Source organism: Prunus dulcis, chromosome 1 (genome assembly GCF_902201215.1).
Source record: "Prunus dulcis chromosome 1, ALMONDv2, whole genome shotgun sequence".
In the NCBI taxonomy this organism is placed as follows: domain Eukaryota; kingdom Viridiplantae; phylum Streptophyta; class Magnoliopsida; order Rosales; family Rosaceae; genus Prunus; species Prunus dulcis.
Genome location: NC_047650.1, coordinates 11,627,570 through 11,650,717, shown reverse-complemented (window position 1 = coordinate 11,650,717; position 23,148 = coordinate 11,627,570). Strand labels below are relative to the sequence as shown.

The 23,148-nt window shown below is 37.0% G+C and overlaps 2 protein-coding genes and 2 long non-coding RNA genes across 4 annotated transcripts; all 4 read right to left on the bottom strand.

The window, feature by feature from the left end:
* Nucleotides 1-1,127: 1,127 nt before the first annotated feature.
* LOC117616294 lies at nucleotides 1,128-1,787 on the bottom strand. The gene is made up of 2 exons (XR_004584120.1): nucleotides 1,615-1,787; nucleotides 1,128-1,519 (listed from the first exon to the last, which is right to left on the bottom strand). It is a non-coding gene; the product is annotated as an uncharacterized LOC117616294 (long non-coding RNA).
* A 199-nt stretch (nucleotides 1,788-1,986) lies between these two features.
* LOC117621476 lies at nucleotides 1,987-2,277 on the bottom strand. Its single transcript, XR_004584920.1, has 2 exons — nucleotides 2,120-2,277; nucleotides 1,987-2,021 (listed from the first exon to the last, which is right to left on the bottom strand). It is a non-coding gene; the product is annotated as an uncharacterized LOC117621476 (long non-coding RNA).
* Nucleotides 2,278-14,966: 12,689 nt separating this feature from the next.
* LOC117616597 (protein DMP2-like) lies at nucleotides 14,967-15,545 on the bottom strand. Its single transcript, XM_034345965.1, has one exon. It carries the CDS (start codon nucleotides 15,543-15,545, stop codon nucleotides 14,967-14,969), a length of 579 nt encoding a protein of 192 aa, XP_034201856.1.
* Nucleotides 15,546-20,652: 5,107 nt separating this feature from the next.
* Nucleotides 20,653-21,228, bottom strand: LOC117613920 (protein DMP2-like). The gene has a single exon (XM_034342539.1). It carries the CDS (start codon nucleotides 21,226-21,228, stop codon nucleotides 20,653-20,655), a length of 576 nt encoding a protein of 191 aa, XP_034198430.1.
* Nucleotides 21,229-23,148: the final 1,920 nt, after the last annotated feature.

The following is a 23,148-nucleotide window of genomic DNA, read 5'->3' as shown; positions in this document are numbered from 1 at the left end:
GTTTATTGGGGGCAAAAGTACCACTCAAGTAAGATTTAAGGGGGGAAACGGACCTTATTCTTTCTTTTAGTAGGAAGAACAACTGTTAAGTATAATTTCCTATTCAATACGACTTCCTTATGGTTGGTGTAATTGGGGACTGATGTATATTGCATGTCTATTGTGTGTATATTGCTTGTGTATTGTGTGTACATTGCATATCTATTGCATGTATATTGTTGGTCTGTTGTGTGTGTATTGCTTGTCTGTTGCCTGTGTATTGTTGTTTATTTCCTTCGTAAGCAATAAACAATCAATACACATACAATAAATGTAAGATATACACGCAATAGAGAAGCAATATAGACGCAACAGACATGCAATATAGACGCACCAATATACATTACTTTTATGCTACTGAGCTGCCCAAAACCAATAAAAAAAAAAGAAAATCAACGAATTTATTAACCGATTATAAAGGAGAGAGGGATTCAAACCCGAGGGGCGGTACGGAACCAATAGGGAGTTTTTATAGCATTGCACCTGGGGACATTTTTTCATGTGTTTCTATAAAGAGGGCATGGTTGAATAAAACATTGGAGGCGAGGCCATAGCCGCTTATTCCCCTTACAGAATTACCTTATTAAGATGCAACCCATTGCGATTAAGTCAAGGCATGTTGAACGGCTTAAAGATTATGATATGATATTTGAAATGGTGGCTTGCATAAATGATGACATATCACTTTGCAATGATGTAATACACTTAAAAAGCCATCTTCAAATCCCAATTCACATATGCAGTCTTTAAATCCCAATTCAATGCAGTTTGGTTAAGGTTATGTAAATGTCGTGAAGGAGTTAGGCTAATATTACACAGATGTTTGTTTCATTAAATCCAAAAATACTTTACACTCCATAGGCACATTCTATGTATGGGAATGACATGTGTCTAACTTCAAAAACTCATCTGCCTATCCATTTAGATTGCCTACATGCAATAGATTTACAGATCCATTTACTTTTCTCCTCACCAAGCCTCAGCATCTCCATTTCAGTTTCTTCATTTTTCTGTCTATGCTCTGCATCCAACTCCATATACATTTAGCACAATATGAGAATAAACGTAGCGTAGTATCACACTAATCAAAATGAAAGCATGCATCCGCTATAATATTTGCCACTATTTTGGTTCTAATTGTTATTGTCCAATAACTTAAACCTAAAATTATGTACAAAAATACACTAAGATTGAGAAAGACGAAGAAGAATAGAGGAGCAGAGGTAGAATTCGAAAAGGACCCGTAGGTCTCTATTGTGTATTTACATGAGTTTGAAATTGGACATTCCCAAAACCTATTTAATCATCATGTACCTAAACCAAGTTCAACCAATATCATGGCATGTAAGCATCTCCCCGTGTTATCTCTGCAGCCAATTTCAACCTAAAAAAGGGCATGTTCTGCTAGGTGCAAGTAGCTAACGGAATCTCAGCGCTCAAAAGCTCAATGTACTTCAACACGAACATGCCACAATCGCCTCTGAAGCAAAACAAGAACTCGATCAATTCAACTAATGACATTCTAACGTAATTGACAATTTAAAGTAATAAAATTAAATAAAAAGTTGTGCTTACTGATTAGACTGTTGTGGAACATCCACACGTTCTATTGGCCACGGACACCACCAATCTCGGCTGCAATTGTTTGCGTAAACACCTTCTTCATAAAAGTCGATGGTGTTGAGAAGATTTGGAATCGTAATTGAAAGCGGGGCGAGTTCTTCCTTTAAGATCTCATCTGGAATAAGTGAAACCTTTGAATCGTACACTTTGATTTCACACAAAACCAGATCAATCATTACAGCCACCCAATGCTTGTACTTCGTCAACATACAAGGGGCATACACCTTATATACGTTCTGCCAATCCATCCCACACGCCGGAACCTTGCCATTTACAACGTTCAATAAACTGTTTCTAATTTTCCACCCAACCTGCTCTTTTTTTCTTTTATTATCCGCAAAGCAAGTATGAATGTGATTCTGTGAAATAGAAAACAATCAATGGTTAAACACCTCCACAAAGCAAGTATGGATAATTTGTAATTATTAACAGCACTTGGTCAAGGCCCATGACATACCATAAAAAATACATCGGTCGTTGTCCAGTCCGATATTTCTACTTCCTCCAACTCTTGTTGTCGCTTCCGGATGAGATACAACCCCAAATCAATGTGCTGCAACATGTTTTTCTTGTCAATCTCATAATCTATGTACATTAAAACAAATGCATAATCAATTAAACTTACATCTCCTTTAAGCCAACCATCAGCTTTGACGAGGGAAGCGAAGAATTCAATCTCAGCTTCCACGTTGCCAAATTGCATCACCAAACTATGAATATAAAAAAGTTTTAGAACACAACAATTAAAAAATATATACACTCATGCCTTCTATCTCAAAAAAACAAGGGACTTACTTTGGGTTATGGCGCCATTCCCAACAAAGTTTCAGCAATTTCACCATATCATCATGCGGAATCGCCTTCATTGGGTCTAACATCTGAAGTCGGGTTGTCTCTGGCAGAGTTTTTTGAACCAATTCACTACCTTCAATGATCTTCCACATAGGAATGATCCTCTTCCTTTTCCGTAATTGGACCCCTTGTTCCACAGCTTTACCTTTATCATTCAACCAAACGTTCAACTGAGATAGCACAGCTGTAGGTTGATCCAAATCAATGTCCCCGACAGTAAACTCAACCTTTGTCCCCTCCGTGCTCTCGCCAATGTCACCGCCAAGCAACATAACTTCATTATCTTCTTTCTCACATTGGTTTCTTTGCACTTCCTTTTCCTCTCTTCTTTGTCTTTTCACTTCCTTGCCCTCCCTTCTTTTTCTTTGCGGATCCTCTCCCTCACTGCTTTTTCTTTGCAGTTCCTCTCCCTTACTGCTTTTTCTTTTCACTTCCTCTCCCTCATTGCTCTTTCTTTGCGCTTCCTCTCCCTTGCTGCTTTTTATTTTCACTTGTTTTCCCTCACTTCCTTTCCTTTGAGCTTCCTCTACCTCACTTGGTTTTCCTTGCACTTCACCCCCTTCAATCCCCTCCTCTTCCTTTTCCTTTCCCTCATTTCTATTACTTGGCCCTTCACCCCTGTCAATCCCTTCATCTTCCTTTTCCTCTCCCTCATTTCTATTACTTTGCCCTTCATCCCATTGAATGTCATCCTTTTCCTCACTTCCCTTAAATAGATGTGAGATGACACAATGATTCGTCCTCTCTTTCAGTAAAGCTAGGTCTCTCCTTACTTCCTGCTCAAACTGAGGACCTAAACAGTGGTCCAAAAGTTTTTCCATCCGTATGACCTTTAACTCAAAGACGTCTTTTTCCCGCTTTACTTGAAACAACTCGGACCTCAACAAGCTTACCACCTTGTTCAACTCATCAAGGTCAGCACATGAAAAATGAATTGACTCTACCGAGACAACAGCAGGGTGATCGTGTGGCCAACTCCAATATGGTTGTCTCATTTCCCCTTCACTCGGACATAGCGCCCGCAACTGAACTGACTGTTTCAGAATATAGACAAGAGTCATATTCAATCATTCTACTTCATAATTTCATTGAATCTTATAAATAGTTACAAGGGCTGCAAACCCCTCTTTGCTTTGAAAAAAATAATTGTTCAACTTTCTCATCTCGGGAATAGACGTAGTAGTTCTCCATCGCAAAATACGCGGGACAGCTGTCGGATCAACAACCTTGCAGTAATTCAGGTCCGCCATTCTGGGAATTAATTCATATACCCAAATCTAGACAATTCACAGGACAAAAGTCATTATTTAAGTTTTAAAGTCCACAAAACGTAACTGACATGAACATTATTACTAAGTACCTGGAAAGCATACATGAAACCTTTAAAACTCCAGCCACCCCTTTGCACTTCACCATGCTTATCCTCCTTGCCCTTCTCATTTCTCCGGCTTGTTCCCGTTACCTTACTTTTCCCCTTCCCTCTTCCCTCTTCATTTTCACACCCTACCCCGCTACTCTACGCAACACAACCCCATGCACAATCTGCCCGCTAAACTGAATCTTATCTATATTCAGAAGATGGCCAAAGCATGTGCCTTGAATTGTTCTAATTGTTCCACACTCAACTTCGCTCGAATTGCAGCTAGGGATGAATTTGCGTGTGAGCAGTTGTTCACCCGTGATGAATATGCCTCTGACTCTGGCCATACCAGCTTCACGTTGGATCCCATTTCCTGAAATACAAGATGAAATAACGTGAACGCATATACTACCACATATTTGCACAATCACATTGGTATTTACACAACTAGTCAACCAAGCACATTACAAATTTTACAAAGTACATGAGCATAGGGAATACTGATCACAGGCTTTAACATCATCAAAGCAATATGACAAATTTTGTGCAAATACCTGTTAATGCAATGATTATGTGAATTACAAACAATTTCATGTGTTTTATTTATGGATCCAAACTCCAATCAATGGTTGATGCATGAGTGAGTGTGAGTGCAGTCTAGGCAAGTTATGCACTTTACACATATGACAATTATTGTCATCTCATACACAACACAGAATAAATAAATAAATAAGAAATATGGGGGAAGGAAGCAAAGCAAAGCATCTACTCTGCTATCTGCTTGCTAAGCCATTGCCACATCCTTCTCTTCTTTCTAGCTTTTTCTTCAGTCAGCCACAATCGTCATAGATCAACCTTTATTTCAAATGCTTTGCACTTTTATTCATGAGTTTATTATTATTTGTTCTCATTTTTCACAGGAAAATTTAGTAACAAATAAAATAATATTTATTTCAAAAAAATATATAAATTCTAACCCCAGAGAGGTACTCTGCACTCTGCACTGCTTCAAATGTGGAAGGTTTTGAAGGTTTCCTCCAATTCAACACCATTATCTTATTCATATCATTATTGATATGTTATTGACATGATTTTCATTCGTTTTTTAACATATACCCAACAAAAATTAACATGCAAGTGAAGCACAAAGAAGAGATGCCAAATCCAACAACATTGATGGTACAAATTGGGGAAAACAGTTACTCTAACCCTAAACTCAAATTCCATAAATTACTCATCAAATGCTTTGCACTTTTATTCATGAGTTTATTATTATATGTTCTCATGTTTCTCAGGCAAATTTAGTAACAAAGGAAATAATATTTATTTCAAGATATATATTTATTCTAGTGCCAGAGAGATAATCTGCACTATGCACTGCTTCAAATGTGGAAGGTTTTGAGGGCCTCCTCCAATTCAACACCATTATCTTATTCATATCATTATTGACATGTTATTGACTTGTTATTGACTTGATTTTCATTCTTTTTTTAACATATACCCAAGCAAAAATTAACATGCAAGTGAAGCACAAAGAAGAGATGCCAAATCCAACAACATTGATGGTACAAATTGGGGAAAACCGTTACTCTAACCCTAAACTCAAATTCCATAAATTACTCACCAAATGCTGGTTATTGAACAATCGCAAGGTGTCTGTGCGGGGTCTTTGTGTGGCTTTGCTCCACAAATGGAACCTATCACTTCCAATGAATACGGCTTCTCTCTTTCCCCTTCTATTGCTTCGCCCCTTCACTGTTTCAGAATCCACACCTTTGCCCCTTCTACTCAAAATAAATACTTTTTCAGGGTCTGGAGAACGGAGTGGCATTCAATCATTGCCTTCAACCATTGCCTTCAACCGTTTCTCAGAGCTATGGGTTTTAGAGTGATGAGTTTTTTCTGTTCAAACTTAGAACTTGCCTATTCTTCTTCTTTTTCGGACTTGCTGGATATTAAATTCGGGTTTGGGTTCCTCACCTACCCGATTGTAAAACTTTATCTCAATTCTCCCCAACCCTTGGATTGATCTGATGGCTATAAAGTGAACCCCTTATAACTTACCCCTTATAATTTTCCACTCATTATAGTCTGAGCGCTTTTTCTTAATCAGATGGGCTATTGTTGATCAGGTCTACTTTAGCTACTACGAGTAATTTGGACAATGTATCCTTTCGTTTTTTTGGGTCCACTGTTTCTTTTTGTTTGAGAACATAGAATCTCATATCTAGAATTCTAAGCCTTACATAACAATATATTGAGCCTAAGGTGGGCATCTAAAGCCGAAATATTGAAATTATACACTAACCATACCGATTTTATATTGTTTCATTTAGAATGAGGAGATATTCAGTACGGTATTGTATCGTACCAAAGGAGTATTAGAAGTAGCATTAGTATTTATATAACTACCAGTGCTATTGAAGGCTTTTCACGTCCGCAAAATAGAAAAAGCCATGACGTATAACATAATTTGTAACATCACTTTTGTTTCTGCGATGTGGTAATTGATAATAAGCATCAGTATAGGAGATATCACTGATGCTGTAACACCTTTTTAGCCTCCTCACTTTTGAAACCACTGATGTTGTTTTAAGTGTAGGCTTCAGAAGTCAACGTTTTTTTTAGCACATGGTAACCTTCATGCATCGGAGTTTACTAAATATCCGATGTTGTAAGTATAAAAAGGCCATAAATAATATCGGTTGCCTATTACATAGTAATAGGCAACAGGCTTGAATACCACAGTATTTTAGGCAATTAGGCTAAAGGCCTTTTTTGGCATACTGTTGCTTAAAAACTTTGTCTAAAATGAAACCTATATTTTATGGGCTTACAAGACCATAGAGGATTCAATTGATTCCTCAATACCATAAATCCACCCCCTTCCACATCCTGAACCCTGGATTGAGAGAGAGAGGTAGTTGCACTCACTTGAAAAGTGCACGTCCCTGCCATCCATTGCAGAGGCTCAGAAACTTGAAATATTGCATGGGATGCTTTGGTTTGTCGTTCTACAAAGCACTCAAAGGTTAAAATGGTTGTCTTAGATTCTTCTACTTCTACAAAGAACAAGCAGGTGTCAGCCCAAAAAGAAGCAAAGGTAAGGTAAGGAAGGAAGAAGAGGATGACGACTTCATTACGATTGCCGCTCGAGCTAAGAAATTTTGGATTTTTGGGAAAGTATCTTCAAACCACCATGTGAGCTTTAGGCGGTGTTGGTGCTGGGTTGTTTTGACATGGCTTGGTAACCAAGAACAATCTTTATGGACCAGGAGCTGGGAGATGTTGCAGATGTACAAGACGATGCTATATCTATCGGCGGTGATATATCTATCAGCAGGGCTATATCTACTGGATCTGTGATATCTATCGGCAGTAGCAGTACTAAAAATATTTTTGATTTTGCAGTTGGAGCTGTATTGGGACAAAGAGTTCAGAAGAGATTGCATGCCATATCTTATGCAAGCCGTACCCTTAATGATGCTCAGTTGAACTATTCAACTACTAAGAAAGAGCTTTTAGCTGTGATTTTTGCTTTAGAGAAATTTCGTTCGTATTTGATAGGCTCTAAAGTAATTATTTTTACTGATCATGCAACTTTGAAATATCTCTTGGCAAAGAAGGATGCAAAACCGAGATTGATACGATGAGTTTTGTTGCTCCAAGAGTTTGATATAGAAATCAGAGATAAAAAAGGGATCGGAGAATGTGTTAGCTGACCACCTTAGCCGATTGATCACTAACTTCAATACCGAAGACGGCACTCTTCCTCTTCGTGAATCCTTTCCTGATGAGCAACTTTTTACAATACAAATTTCTGACCCATGGTATGCTGACATTATCAATTTTCTTGATAAAGGAAATATACCCAAGGACTTATCAAGAGGGCAAAAAGACAAATTGCTGAAAACTGCCAAGTCCTATGTGTGGGATGATCCATATTTGTGGAAGTATTGCTCAGACTCCGTGATTAGGCGATGTGTACTCAAAACAGAATTTCACTCCATAATCACATTTTGTCACTCAGATGCATGTGACGGCCACTTTGGAGCCAAGAAGACGGCATTGAAAGTTTTGCAAAGTGGATTCTATTGGCCAAGCTTCATCAAAGATGCCTCAACATTCTGTCTATCTTGCGATCGATGTCAAAGGATGGGTAACGTATCATCTCGAAATCAAATGCCTTTAAATCCAATTGTAATTGTTGAATAGATTTCATGGGACCATTTCCTTCATCTTTCGGAAATCTATTTATTCTCCTTGCAGTTGATTATGTTTAAAAATGGGTGGAAATTCGAACCAAGACTAATGATTCTAAAGTTGTTCTTAGCTTTTTTCGAGCCAATATCTTTTCTAGGTTTGCAACACCAAGAGCTATCATTAGTGACAGAGGATCCCATTTTTGCAACCGATCATTTGACCTTCCTCAAGAAATATGGCATAACACAAAAGGTGTCCACACCGTATCATCCTCAAACCAGTGGACAAGTGGAGATTTCCAACAGGGAGGTGAAACATATATTCGAGAAGACCGTTGGTCCTACTCGCAGGGATTGGTCTATTCGCCTCAATAATGCTCTATGGGCCAGCCAAACCGCCTACAAGACTCCGATAGGTATGTCTTCATTTCATTTAGTTTTTGGTAAACCTTGTCATCTTCCTGTTGAACTTGAACACATAGCTCTTTAGGCAATCAAGAAGTATAACTTCGACATGAAGGACGCAGGAGATCATAGAAGGTTGCAACTAAGTGAATTGGATGAGCTCCGAAATGATGCATATGAATCTACAAAGAGAAAACAAAGGCATATCATGATAAGCATATCGGTAGAAAGTCATTTGAAGTGGGGCAAAGAATATTACTCTTTAACTCTCGGTTCAAGCTCTTTCCAGGTAAGCTTCGATCCCGTTGGACTGGCCCATATGTTATTACTCATGTTTATCCCCATGGTGCAGTTGATATCCAGTAAGTTAGCACGGGAAATGAGTTCAAGGTTAACGGGCATAGGCTGAAAATCCACCATGATAATGTTTTGAATCAAGAAGAGGAAGTGCTTGTCGCGCCCCAGATCCGGGGGTCAGTGAAAACCCCGAGCCCAATGCATGAGAAAGTAAAATAAAATAAAAAGAAGTCGAAATACGAGTTTAAAATAAACTTCTCTTATAAAAATAGATCCAAAATCTTACAACTTTACAATAAATAAATAAAGCTCTATTACTCATCTAATTCAACCTCAACCGATTTAGTCCTTGTTTTGCCCATTAATTCATCTGAAAAATTAAACAAGGTGAGGGATGAGCAACCACCGCTCAGTGAGTAGATTATGTAGTGTGCCAGTCAAGCAATGCCGTTTTACACACTCTAGAAAATATCATGAAAAGGTACACCAATCCAAATCATATCACATCATCCCTTCATATCTCGATTATCCTTCATAGCATGTAACCAAACACGTGACCCTTATTGGCCTCACTGCCCTATGTCCCCGTGTGGTACATCTATCCCTCGGACACCCTAACATTGAAGTTCTCATGTTCCATGAATAATACTTAATTCACAAATATTCCAATCTATATATATAGTGTGAAAGGTTGCATCAAATTAGACATGCTTGATTTGAAATAGAGATATATTTGTAAATATAACAAATCCACGATAATTAATGGTTTTTATATTTTATCACAAAATAAGAACTTTTAGAACACATTACATAAACCACTCACCTCAACAATAAAAGCCCTTAAAATAAGTTGGCAAGACAACCCATTTACCTATCTCGTCCAATATCAAATTTCCTTACCCCTCTCTCTCTCTCTCTCTCTCGTTGCATGATATCTCTTCCTCATTAACACTCCTATTTATAGGTGATGAGATGGCGGTAACAATGGAGAGGATAATAACAAAGCCCATTATCTTATCTATACAAAAAGATAACTTGGTCGCCACTCTTTTATATAAGCTGATATGTGTCAACGCCAGGAGATATATTTCCAAAGGCTAGGTCACCTGTTGAACTTATAAACTCCTCCTCAAGCTAAGATAAAGCCTAGTCACCAAATTGTAAGCATGAGCTGTCCAAATGCATGGTAATGCATCAACTAATTTAATAGAAATAGCCACCTCCAGCATACTAGTTTAAATATATAACTAAATAGGCAGCAAAATATTTATTCTTCATATATTTTTAAAAATACAGGTCTTCACAGTGCTCCACTTCATTGACGTACCTGCTGGGGTGCAAAACTGAGTTGGGAAGGTAAGTTATAAATATTGTTTACACCATAATGAACCGAGCAGTCCCAGCCACAAAGCAACTAGCACCAAGGCAACCATGCCTTCTCCCATGCCGAAGGAAGACACACTTCCGAAGTGCCAGACACCTGCCGAAGCTCTCAAATGCCAAACCTAATCTTCAGGACACGTGTCGTCACCACAACGGCTTGCACAAAGTCCCACATTGGAACTTTGTGCAAAGCTCCCACTTTCACTTCCCTATAAATAGGGAACAGTACCCAGGTAAAACGGAGAGACCATTCCCCTACTTTCACTGTTACTCTGCCAGAATTACTACCTATAACTGACTTAGGCATCGGAGAGCCTTCGGCCGGCACCACACCGGTGTCCGAAGCTTTACGGTTGCTTCTCCTCTTCTTACCTTCTGCAGGTCTTACCAATCCATTTCACCCAAGGGCTTCAGCCTTCTTCCCTGCTGAAGACCTAGTACCTCTAATCACTAAGTTGGACTCAAATAGTGGCCGAGCCATTTTGAGCATCAACAAATATAAAAAAAAATTTTGTGTAAAAACGACCGGTCTCTTTTTCATTGAGACCGGTCACTATTAAAAAGACCGGTGTCTTTTCCGACTCGACCGGTCACTATTTTTTTAAAAAAAAAAAATAGATGACCAATCGCTGATGAATCTGTCCAAAAACGACCCGTCACTCGCTCCAAGAGACCGGCCGTGTCTCTCTTTTCCAATTTGAATCCGAGCAAAAAAGACCGGTCGCCATGCCCCAAAGACCTGTCGTCAGACGCGTAAAAAATTTTCCCGCCCCTTTTTCTTTCTCTCTCTTCTCTCTCCTCATTTCTTCTTCTTCCCAGCGACAGAACCCCTCTCTCTCTCTACACTTCGATTTTTTGTTCTCTCTTCTCTCTCTCTCTCTCTAAATCTCCCACAACCCACTCAAATCACACTTTTCTCACTTGATTTTTCGAGTAGAATCCGTTTTTGGCATCTATTCCTTGAAATTTCAAGTGTTTTGTTCAATTCTAGGAGATTTTGAGTTAGGGTTTCACCTCCACCAAGGTAATTCTCGAATTTTTCTTGGTGTTTCTCTTTGATTTTCTTGCTCTATTTCGTTCCTTTACTTGTTTTTGTATCTAACCAGTTAATTTTGTTTTTCTTTCCTTCTCTTTTGGTTTTGGTTCGTTGATTCTCTTGTGGTGTGGGTTTGCTCAATTGGGTATGTTTTCTCACTCTCTATCTCATTTATATTGATAATTCTTGTTAATATTGTTGTTTATTTATGCACTGTGGCATTGTGATTTTATGGTGGCATTTTGAATGTTTGGGAATTGTGGCACTTTTTTTTTTTTTTTTCTTGCTTTGTGCATATTTATTTATTTATTTCCTTAGATGTCTAGAGCTAAAAAGGTTGCAAATAAGGGTGCATCTTCCTCACGAAGTGCACCTCAATCGGAAGCGGCACTTTTAACTGCATCTGCGGTTACTGAGCGTAACGTAGACCTTAATCCTTCCATCCAATCGACTGAACTTATTCAAGTCCAACACCTTCTTAGGGACAGAAACCTCTTACCTTTAGCTTGCCTCTATAGAAAATATAATGAGTCTATTGTGTAAGAATTTTATGCTGCTTTCCCTAGGGTGCAGCCTAGAGACAACCAAACTGTGCCCATTAAGGTTCGAGGCAAAAATGTTGACCTTTCCCCTTCCATCATCTCTGATGTTCTTAACTTGCCTGGGGAGGATACTGATGAATGGAACCGCTATTTGGGTAGAGATTTTAATTTGCAAGACGCAGCTGAAAGGCTTTTCTATGCTGACCCTACTGCCTTTGCGTCTCAAACCAAAAAGACTGTCCTCACTCAGGGTAAGTTGACACCCTACTTTGCCATTTTGTGGAGCTTTGTGCGCCACAACATCTACCCATCGGGCCAAAGGTCAAGATCCTAAAAATTTTGCATGAGGGAACTTTTCCCCTACCCGTAGCGGACATTATTTTTGAACGTTTAAAGGCTTGTGCACGAAAGAAACATATTATCTATTATCCTTGCCTTGTAAGCATGATTTGCACAGATTCTGGTGTTCGAGTTCGCTCCAATGATATAATTGCTAAGCCCATGGGTCCTATCTTGGACACTTCTGTGTCTAAGAGTATTTCTCAGCGGCGCGATGCTACCAGACCAGCTCCAGTGCTGCACTCTATGCCTCCACCGCAGCCGCATACGCCGACATCATCCCTGCCATTCCCACTTGTTCCCAGTGTCGACACTTCCGCATGGGACCCCAGTCTCCGAGCCATTTGGGACATGCAAATGATCCAATACCAGCAGATGCAGCGGATGAGCTCCTCCATTGATGCCATTTGGACCCACCTCCAGATGCCAGGTCAGCCCGAGAGCGCTGCAGGAGATGATGATGATGATGATGAGTAGACTTTGAGATTTGAACTTTTGTTTTTTGTAGTTTTATTTAAGAAAGTTGTTTGGTTTGTTTATTTCAACTTTTATTGTTAGTATAACTTTTTATGGGGGATTTCTACAGGAATACAAGCCAATAAAAAAAAGGGCTTGTCCAATATAGGTCTCTACAATTTCTATTTTCTAGACATATACCCATCATTCTATAAATCTATGTGTAAAACTCAATTTCAAACTTAAATAACTAGTAGGATACAAGAGATCGTAGTATTCCTATGTTTTTACATCCTTGCCATCAGACTTCGTATTTTATATATAATTTATTCCAAGCATTTCATTAATTTCCATAATTGTAATTAAAACTCCCTATTAATAACATATCAATCACCCCATTTCTTTTGGTTGCCATTCCCTCTAACATATGGCCCCTTAAAATTGCAAATAAAAAAAATATGTAAATTACATATAAAATAGTTACATATGAAAAATAAAAATATAAATATATACGGATAAAAATATAAGTATATTATTTACCCAAAAAAATTAACAAAAATAGGTCAATTACTTTGTAATTGAAATTTCCGTACATTTTTCATAAATTAAAAATAGGTACACAATAATTTATAGAAGATAGGTACGTTGTATAATTGAAATTTATGCACATTTTTTATAAATTAAAAATAGGTACATTATTTAGAAGAAAAAAATAAGTTCATTATACTAGGTAAATTGTTTTACTAGGTATACATTATTAGAGAAAAAAAAATAGGTACCTTATTTTGAGAGAAAAAATAGGCACATTTAAATAAAAAATTGTTTTCTTAAAACAAACAATAAAAAGATGATCAAATTATTTTTCATAAAACAAGTAATAAAGAAAAAAAATAGGTACAATATTTGGAGAAAAAAATAAGTTCATTAAAAAAAATGTTTTAAAAATAAAACAATAAATAGATTATCAAATTATTTTTCAACATAATTAGTATGTACACTATTATTCATTTAACTATAATAAAAAAGAATACTGGTCTTTTTCATAAAAAGAAAACAACATTAATTCCTAAATTTAATATTGAATTTAAATTATTAATACTTTAAATAGATTACTAGTCGTAATTCATAGAAGAAAAATACTATTAATTCAAAAATAGATTACTAATACTTTAATGTGAAATTTAATATTTAATTTCAACTAAGTTTCTAAATTAGTTCCTACATCCATTACAACTATTTGGAGATATTTCCAAATTCAACGGATGTCATTAGTTACACCCCCCCATAACACATTAACTTATAAATCAAAGGTACGAAAATCTGTTGAAATAAGGAGATGAAGAGTTTCAAATTACGAAAAGAAAATTCTAGAAAACTGAAACCCTAACCTTGCTATTGCAGAAGCTGAGAGAGAGAGAGAGAGAGAGAGAGAGAGAGAGAGAGAGAGATTGCAATTGAGGGCGTGTAGGGTGAAATTTTTGTGAGGGAGATTGAAATTTTTGGGGGAAATCTGAAATTTTTTTAGGGAGAGTGAAATTGTGAGGGAGCAGTGTGGGTTTCGTGAGAGAGAAGAGAGAGGGATGAGAGAGTTCAATTTTTGGCCACAAAAATACAAGAGGGAGTCTGAAATATTTGCGAGGTAGTACAAATTTTTTGCCAAAAATATCACTGTAGCAGTCAACATGGTTTTGGCATCGGTGCAAAATGTTTCACTTAAAAACAAAATTCGTGAAAACCATTTTACGCATCAGTATAATATATCATAGATGCTATGCTAAAATATAATCAAAGGCATCGGTAAGAAACCTCAAAAATTTGTGATAATGGCTTTATACCTTTTTAGTCTTATTAATTATAAAATCGATACTTAAGATACTAACAGCATCGGTTTTAAGGTTTATCGATGCTTATGTGGTGTGGTATAAAGTAAAATTTGGCATAGTGAGAAAAGTCAGGTCAACGCAAAACAAGGTAACAAAAGTGAGTTCATCTTCAATCAAGAAAACGAGCAAGAAGGGCAAAGTTTTCGAAGTATTGTAAATCGACAAAACGTGGCACCAAGCTCTAATGATGAGCAGGAAATATGGTCTACGTTAGTTCACAATGGTGTCATCTTCCCACCTCCATACAAGCCCTCATGGGGTAAAGATGCTCTACAGTGGGGAACCAGTCAACTTAACTCCTCAACAAGAGGAAGAAATTAAAACATTGTGTGCCTTTCCTATTAAAGTACTTGAGAATTCATAAATGGAAATTTTAGTGAACAATAGAAACTTGTTACATACATTCCAGATGGATCGATACAGAAGAAATTAATCAAACTTTGGCAAACTACTAAACAAACAATGAAAAGCATAAACTTGCGTGAGCAAGCACTGGTGTCATATTTAGGACTACTTGTTAAACAAAGAAGCACAGATACTTCAATTCCTTCAGGAATTCTCTGAGTCTTGTGAAGAAACAGAACTTGAGGAGGGGTATCCGATTCCATGGCGACTATAAGGGAACACAACGAAAACAGCACCGGCAACTGCACCGATGATAGCAGGCAACGCCTGCAGCAAAACCTTCTCACTGGACTCAAACCCTGGATAGAAGCACCTGACACTGTTGGCGTCCAAAAGTGATACAACTGCAAACACAATCAAGGAAAAGAAGGCATGCACGAAGTCCCCAAACCTAAGCTTATAAGCAGACAAGTCCACAGATTTGGAATTTGTTGAGGGCCAAAGACCCTTAGTTGTTGCAACCCCATAGTGGGTTTTTCCATCACTGCCAGTGTAACTGTCAGTGAAGGATGCAAAAAAGCAAGAGAAGCCGGAAATGGCGATGAGAATGGCGCTTAGGGATTTGTTGAGGACGGCGCAGTGGCCATTGTTGGTCAAGACAGGGTTGAGGAACTGGAACAAGAAGACAGTGCCGGTCGGGAGGACCTTGATGAAGTTGCCTGCTCCTGTTAATGTTCTGTCGTTGACGGTTTTCTTGGAGGAAGAGGTAGTAGAATCCCCCATTTGGGAATTAATGTGTTGTTGAGGGAGCTTAAAAGTGTTCTTTTGTTGTGTTGTGTGTTGTGGTTCTTGTATAAACAAATATGTCTTGTATTTATAGAGAAAGTGAGGGAATTGGTTTGTTTATGTGATGGAAGAGAGCACTTGCTTTCAAGTTGCTTTATTTTATAAAGGCCGGACTTCGATTCTAATACAAATCTTAGAGGAACATAACATATTGTTGAATTTACTGGTACTCCAAAGACCATCAACAAGATAAGTACAAATATATGTTTTAATGAAGCGTGTGTAGACAAAATTGAGCGTGTCAAACTATGCAATAAACCTATATACGCTAATGCATAGGGCAACATCCTCACCCCAAGACTTTTTCTATTGTTGACAGTCACCTAACCTCCCTCAGACCACTTCCCTTAACATTCCTCCTGATATAGAATATAGAGTGATGTGTGTATATTATCTACTAACAATAAATAAATAAAGGAAAAAAATGTTGAACAATCATGCCATGGTCAGTCTTAATCCGATATTTCAAAATAAATAAATAAAAATAAACTTTGTTCATTTGGGCAAGGAATCAACATACCTTAAAATTCCTCCTAATATAGAATATAGAATATAGAGTGATATATGTATATTATCTACTAACAATAAATAAAATAAACTTTGTTTGTTTGGGCAAGGAATCAACATATATGTACATATATTATCTTTTTAGTATGGAATCAACATATTAGATGTTGCACATGTGTGGAATTACAATATCATGCCGTAGCATGGAGATACTTTTCTTTTTTTGGTCCCGTACATGATATAGAGACTTTTTAGATGAACGATCTCTGTGTTAGGATAATAATTTCTATGTAACGGGATACCACCGTGAGCGTTTTCTTAACTAATCAACTAATTATACACTATCATATGATAAAGTTAAAATAAATGATCATATGTGATTGACTAGGAATACTGGCGCAGTGATTTTACTTTCATTTATTTTTATATTACTTCATTTACTTAAGTTTACAATGTAAATAAGGAAGTACCCCCTATTTGGATTCAAATAGAAATACTAGAAAATCAAATTCCCACCAAATCAAAATATGATAAATCGGTTTTAGTGCAAAATACAATATAGGCTAAAAATGATGGCTCATTAAGTCAATATATACTTCATATTATAATCCCATAAAATTAAGTTTTCTTATTTGATGTGTAAGAAATAAAAGCCGCCAAAAATTATCTTGAGAAAATGATTATTCCGAAAAACCATTTTTCATACTTAGTCAATATTGTATCTCTGCTAAAAAATTTCTAGGTCCACTAGTGATGATGCGGGAGTTGGTTGCACGGGCTACAAGTCACCCACGTTATAAAAATTGGCGGAAATGGAATCTTTGTCTTAAATCAGTAACAAAAGTAAATAACATGAGTAAAATCAACAAAATTCAAACCGCATACCTAAAGTTACAGTTCCCTCAAATTGCAAGGACCATTTGTGACTCTTTGACTTATATCATAGATGAATTTGAAATAACAGAATTTGTATTTTACAAGTAGGTTTGTAAACATAAGCCCAACCTAACCTAAAAACCGTTACCTAGGTTTTATGGCCCGATCCTAACTTGCTCTAATTTTTGTCAGTTAGTTATTATTTCTCGTTATTTACACAGCTCTCTCTTTCTATATATATATATATATATATATATAAATAATTGAATTTTTGATAATATAAAGAAAACTTATAGAGAAGACAACAAGGATTGCATGCATCTAAATGTGAGAATGTGAAGGTAAAAGAGTCCCACATTGGAAAGTTAGAAAACCTTGCAAGGGCTTATAAGGAGTTGGGTTACTCCTCCCATTGCCAATTGGTTTTGGAGTGGAACCTCAACTTCCTTCACTAAATACACAAGGTCCAAACTCGAGTGTTGCAAAAGGGTAAGATGGTTCCATCAACCAAATCGTCACCAGTAAAATCTCAACTTCATCTGCCAGGACCTCACCAGTATCCAATTCAAAAGCATCAGCTTCATTAGAGGGTCAGTCAGAACCGCTATCAGAACAGATTAAGCCTGCCACTGTTGAAGAAGAAAGTAAGACTTCTATTGATTCGGAAGAGGATTACAAACCTTTATCATCAAGGCTTCGAATGAAGCCGAAACCTCAGAAGAAAACTTCTTCTCTGGTCTCTGGTAAGAGGCCTCTAGATGAGGCCAATGTCTCTGAGCAGTCTTCAGTTAAAAGGCCAAAAGTTTCGGATTCTTCTACTTCTGCAAAGAACAAGCAGGTGTCAGCCAAAAAAGAAGCAAAGGAAGAGGAGGATGATGACTTCATTACAATTGCCGATCGAGCTAAGAAAGTCAGGTCAGATAATAAATCATTTGTGGCAATGACAAAGAAAAAAAAGGTAAACAAAGTGGGTTCATCTTCAATCAAGAAAACGATCAAGAATGGCAAAAAAGGTTCGAATTTCTCAAAAGTATTCTAAATCGACAAACGGGCGCCAAGCTCTAATGATGGGCAGGAAAAATGGGCTACTTTAGTTCACAATGGTGTCATCTTCCCACCTCCATACAAGCCTCATGGGGTGAAGATGCTCTACAATGGGGAGCCAGTCAACTTAACTCCCGAACAAGAGGAGGTCTCTGTCTCTCACTCTCTCGATGATCTATATATTTCTTGCTTTGTGTATGTTATAATTCCTTGATGATTTAAGTTTATAAGTGCAGGTTGGGACGATGTATGCCGTGATGAAGGACGTTCTGTTTTTGAAATCTGTATCGTTTTTCCAGATTTTCAAAATAGAAAAGTACCTTTACAAAAACAGAACGTCCAAACAATAACATCAAAAGAAAATATAAAAAAAGAGCATTTATTTTGTTCAAATGTGCAACCAAATAAGAAATTATGTGTGCATGTGTTTATGAAAAATGAACAAAAGTAAAAATATAAAAGTTAATCCATAACAAAAAATGATAAGTAAATTATAATTATAAATGCATAAAAACGAATAAGTATCTTGTCCCTTTCAATAGGAAATTCATCAAAACAACACTCATGGCGCAGAAAATTATGTCTTATATAGAAATGAAGGGGCATTCGTTAAAGTTAATTAAATATATCTAACCAAGTCCAATTGGAAATGGAGGTGTCTTATTTTTTTCCTTTTGTTTTGGCGTGGACTATATCTATATATACACATTGTTGTATATATTTGTTGCCATCACACATATATATTGTACATAAACAAAACCGAATAACAACAACTAATAGACAAATAAAGAAGGAAAATGCATAACCAAAAAAAAAGGAATGCTTACTATATATACATATGATATTATGTACGGAAAAAGACGCCATGGAAAACAACGCTATGGTTTGCTTACTCTATATATATCTAATCCTGGAGCTAGTAAATATTTAATTAGTTACCTATATATCTAGCCATGGATACTGTACAGAAAACGACGCTATGGTTACCCACAACTAAAATATAAAATAAAAAAAGAAGAAAAAATAATTGGGATGCTTCTGTATACATGGATATATGATGTACAACAACTATTCAAAGACTATCAACCATACGATTTTAAGAAGATGGGTATTAAAGATCATACACATATCAAAGCGTAGAAAAAGAGAAGAATTTTTTCACCTCCACTTAACAAGCACACACATTCTGGAAAGCGTAGAGCACGTTTTTAGGGTTGACATAAGATTTGTCATGGCCCTTTCTCTTTATACTTACCGTTTTAAATTCTAACGAAATCCGGCAACTCATTAATTCCTTCAAAATAAATAACTTTTTGAATACATCTAAACTTTGTTGAAATTCTAAAAAGTCATAATTAAATACTAGAAATCTGAATTGAATACACCCAAACTTTTACAAACTCTTTTAAAATCTTAATTCAATACACCTAGACTTTTGAACTCTTTTAAACTCTTAATTGAATATACCCCATTTTGTCTGAAATAAAACCTATATTTTCTGGGCTTACAGGACCACAGAGGGTTCAATTGATTCCTCAATACCATAAATCCACCCCCTTCCACATCCTCAATCTATTTCGTTGAACCCTAGATTGAGAGAGAGGTAGGTGCACTCACTTAAAAAGTGCACGTCCTTGTCATCCATTGCAGAGGCTCCGAAAGTTGAAATCACTATCCAAAAAAAAGTGGCAACAGTTACCATTATCTGGTGACATTTGGTGACTAATGTGGAGGTAACTAAAGGCTTTAGTCACCTCACCAAATAATGGTAATTGTTGCCACTTTTTTTTTTGGTAGTGAATATTGCACGGGATGCCTTGGTTTGTCGTTCTACAAAGCACTCCAAGGTTCAAATGATTGTCTTAGATTCTTCTACTTCTGCAAAGAACAAGCAGGTGTCAGCCAAAAAAGAAGCAAAGGTAAGGAGGGAAGAAGAGGATGATGACTTCATTACGATTGCCGCTCGAGCTAAGAAAGTCACGTCAAAGCAAAAGAAAGGTACAAAAGTGGGTTCATCTTCAATCAAGAAAACGATCAAGAAGGGCCAAAAAGTTTCGAAGTTTTCAAAGTATTGTAAATCGACAAACGTGACAGTGACACCAAGCTCTAATGATGGGCAGGAAAATGGGCTACTTTAGTTCACAATGGTATCATCTTCCCACCTCCATACAAAGCCTCAGGGGGTGAAGATGCTCTACAATGGGGAGCCAGTCAACTTAACTCCTGAACAAAAGGAACTCTCTCTCTCTCTCTCTCTCTCTCTCTCTCTCTCTCAGTGTCTGAGATAATATAGGAATGAGGTTGCTGTAATAGGTTAAATTGAACAATGTAACTTCAAACAAGCAACACTGAAAACCATACATAAAACTATATATAAAAAAACCTCAAAAAGATCGTGACTCCAAATTAAAATAAAATAGTACCATTTTCGTAATTTCCTTCTTCCTTATAATCTTGCCATCCATTCATTTTATATCTGGAGGTCCTTTTTTGTCACCACGGCCGCTGACTACGAAAACCAAGCTATTAACTTGCGTGAGCAAGCACTAGTGTCATATTTAGGAGTCCTAAATTAGGACTACTTACTAAACAAAGAAGCTCAGATACTTCAATTCCTTCAGGATTTCTGTGAGTCTTGTGAAGAATCAGAACTTGATGAGGAGGGGTATCCAATTCCATGGCGACTACAAGGGAACACAACGAAAACAGCACTGGCAACTGCACCGATGACAAGAGGTAACGCCTGCAGCAAAACCTTCTCACTGGACTCAAACCCTGGATAGAAGCACCTGACACTGTTGGTGTCCAAAAGTGATACAACTGCAAACACAATCAAGGAAAGGAAGGCATGCGCAAAGTCCCCAGGCCTAAGCTTATAAGCAGGCAAGTCCACAGAGTCGGAATTTTTTGAGGGCCAAATACCCGTACTTGTTGCAAACCCATAGTGGGTTTTTCCATCACTGCCAGGGTAACTGTCAGTGAAGGAAGCAAAAAAGCAAGACAAGCCGGAAATGGCGATGAGAATGGCGCTTAGGGATTTGTTGAGGACGGCGCACTGGCCATTGTTGGTCAAGATAGGGTTGAGAAACTGGAACAAGAAGACGGTGCCGGTCGGGAGGACCTTGATGAGGTTGCCTGCTCCTGTTAATGCTCTGTCGTTGACAGTTTTCTTGCTGGTTGTAGAATCTCCCATTTGGGAATTAATGGGTTCTTGAGGAAGTTTTAAAGTGTTCTTTTGTGTTGTGTGTTGTGGTTCTTGTATAAAAAATATGTCTTGTATTTATAGAGAAAGTGAGGGAATTGGTTTGTTTATGTGATGGAAGAGAGCACTTGCTTTCAAGTCGCTTTATTTTAGAAAGGGCGGACTTCGTTTCTAGTACAAAGCTTAGCCCTCTGTTTGGATGAAGGAATTGCAAAGTACATAAAATTTTAAAATGACGGAAAAAGTACATAAAATTTTAAAATGACGGAATTTAGATTTCCGTCATTTCAATTTCTAGCAATTAAAGATTTCAGTGTTTGGATTTATGTATGTCGAATTTTGTAAATGATAGAAATTGAAAATTTCAATGTTTGGATAGCTCATGTAAATTATAAATGACAGAAATTAAATATTTCAAAAGAACAAAAAAACTGATAACCGACATAGAAGGTATTCCTCGAGGTATAAAATAACATATCGTTTGATGAACTAAATAACTCAACTTAAACAAACAAAGCATATTAGCAAACCAAATCACTCCCCACGTGCAATGAACATCAGCAACATACTTTTTTTTTTCTCAATTGGGGGGTGCCATCCGCATTTGACAGTATAGGAATAAACGATGAAATCAATGAATCACTATCATAAGACTTAATCAAGTCCCAAAGAATCAAGGAGCACCTTGGCCAAGTTGCAGCTTACGGGCAAGTTGGTGCAGCTTAAAATCAATATCTAATGGCTCACACAAAGCAATAAAGCTAACAAACAACTACAGAGCAAGGCGATAACACAAAGTGATAAAGCTAGCAAAGAACTACAGAGTTGTACCATAAACACAAGTCACACACCAATATCCATGGGCATAGAGTATTTTGTTAAAACTTTCCAAAAATCCAGCCATAGTGCCGCAAAGATCACAAAACCCATGGTAACCCTAAAATAGAAAAATATAAATTGAAGGAGAGAAAGGCTTGAAGACTAACCTTCAAACTTAATCCAGAGAGACGTGTAACCCAAGAAGAATTCATTCTCCTTACTTCTCTGGCTCGCAGCTTTTTTTATAAAACGACAAGCCAATCTGTTGTCCAGGGTTTCATAGGTTTTTGGCGTTGTTTTTAAGTTTGGCATTGTTTTTTATATATTTTTTTATTTTTTTATGAAAAGTTTGGCGGGTTTTTTTTAATGTAAGTTTTGGCACACTGGAAAATATGAATTCCCGCACTATGGAAATTGTGAAATGATGCCTATTTTGGTGGAAATTAAACTCGGGAATTTGATGCCTCAATTTCCATGATTTTTTCCGCGCTTAAGTTGCCAAACAATGGAATTATCAATTTCTCCTCTTAAATTCCCAACTTTTAGCTAAATTCCAAGTTATTTTCCCTTATCCAAACGGAGGGTAGATGAACATAACATATTGTTGAATTGGCTGGTACTCCAAAGACCATGATAAAAGAAAGACCATCAGTAAGATAAGTACAAATATATGTTTTAATAAAACGTGTGTAGCGAATCATAAATTGAGGATTTTTTTTTTTTTTTTAAAGGTAAAGACGATAGATTGTATTAATAATTCAGGTACAAAGATCATTAGCCACAATAGTCAGATAACGACTTAAGGTTATTATAAATACAGAAGCGCAATAACCACAAATGGTTAATCCAAATACAAAAGACTCCACCGACAACATGCACACAAGTGTACCTCCACAAATTGCCATAGAGGGCCAAATAAATTCTGACATAAAACTCGCAAGCCTGCAAAAGTCTAGCATAGACCACAACTCACAAAACTACTACTCCATTTTTAATTTTTTTCATTTCTTTTGAGGACCTCTCCTATTGAGAGGAGCAATAATATAATAAACTCACACACTACATTGATATTAGGACTCGAACCCAGGGTCT

Bases quoted from the DNA above. Each gene is read 5' to 3' on its own strand.
- LOC117616597 (XM_034345965.1), bottom strand. From the start codon at position 15,545: ATGGGGGATTCTACTACCTCTTCCTCCAAGAAAACCGTCAACGACAGA.
- LOC117613920 (XM_034342539.1), bottom strand. From the start codon at position 21,228: ATGGGAGATTCTACAACCAGCAAGAAAACTGTCAACGACAGAGCATTA.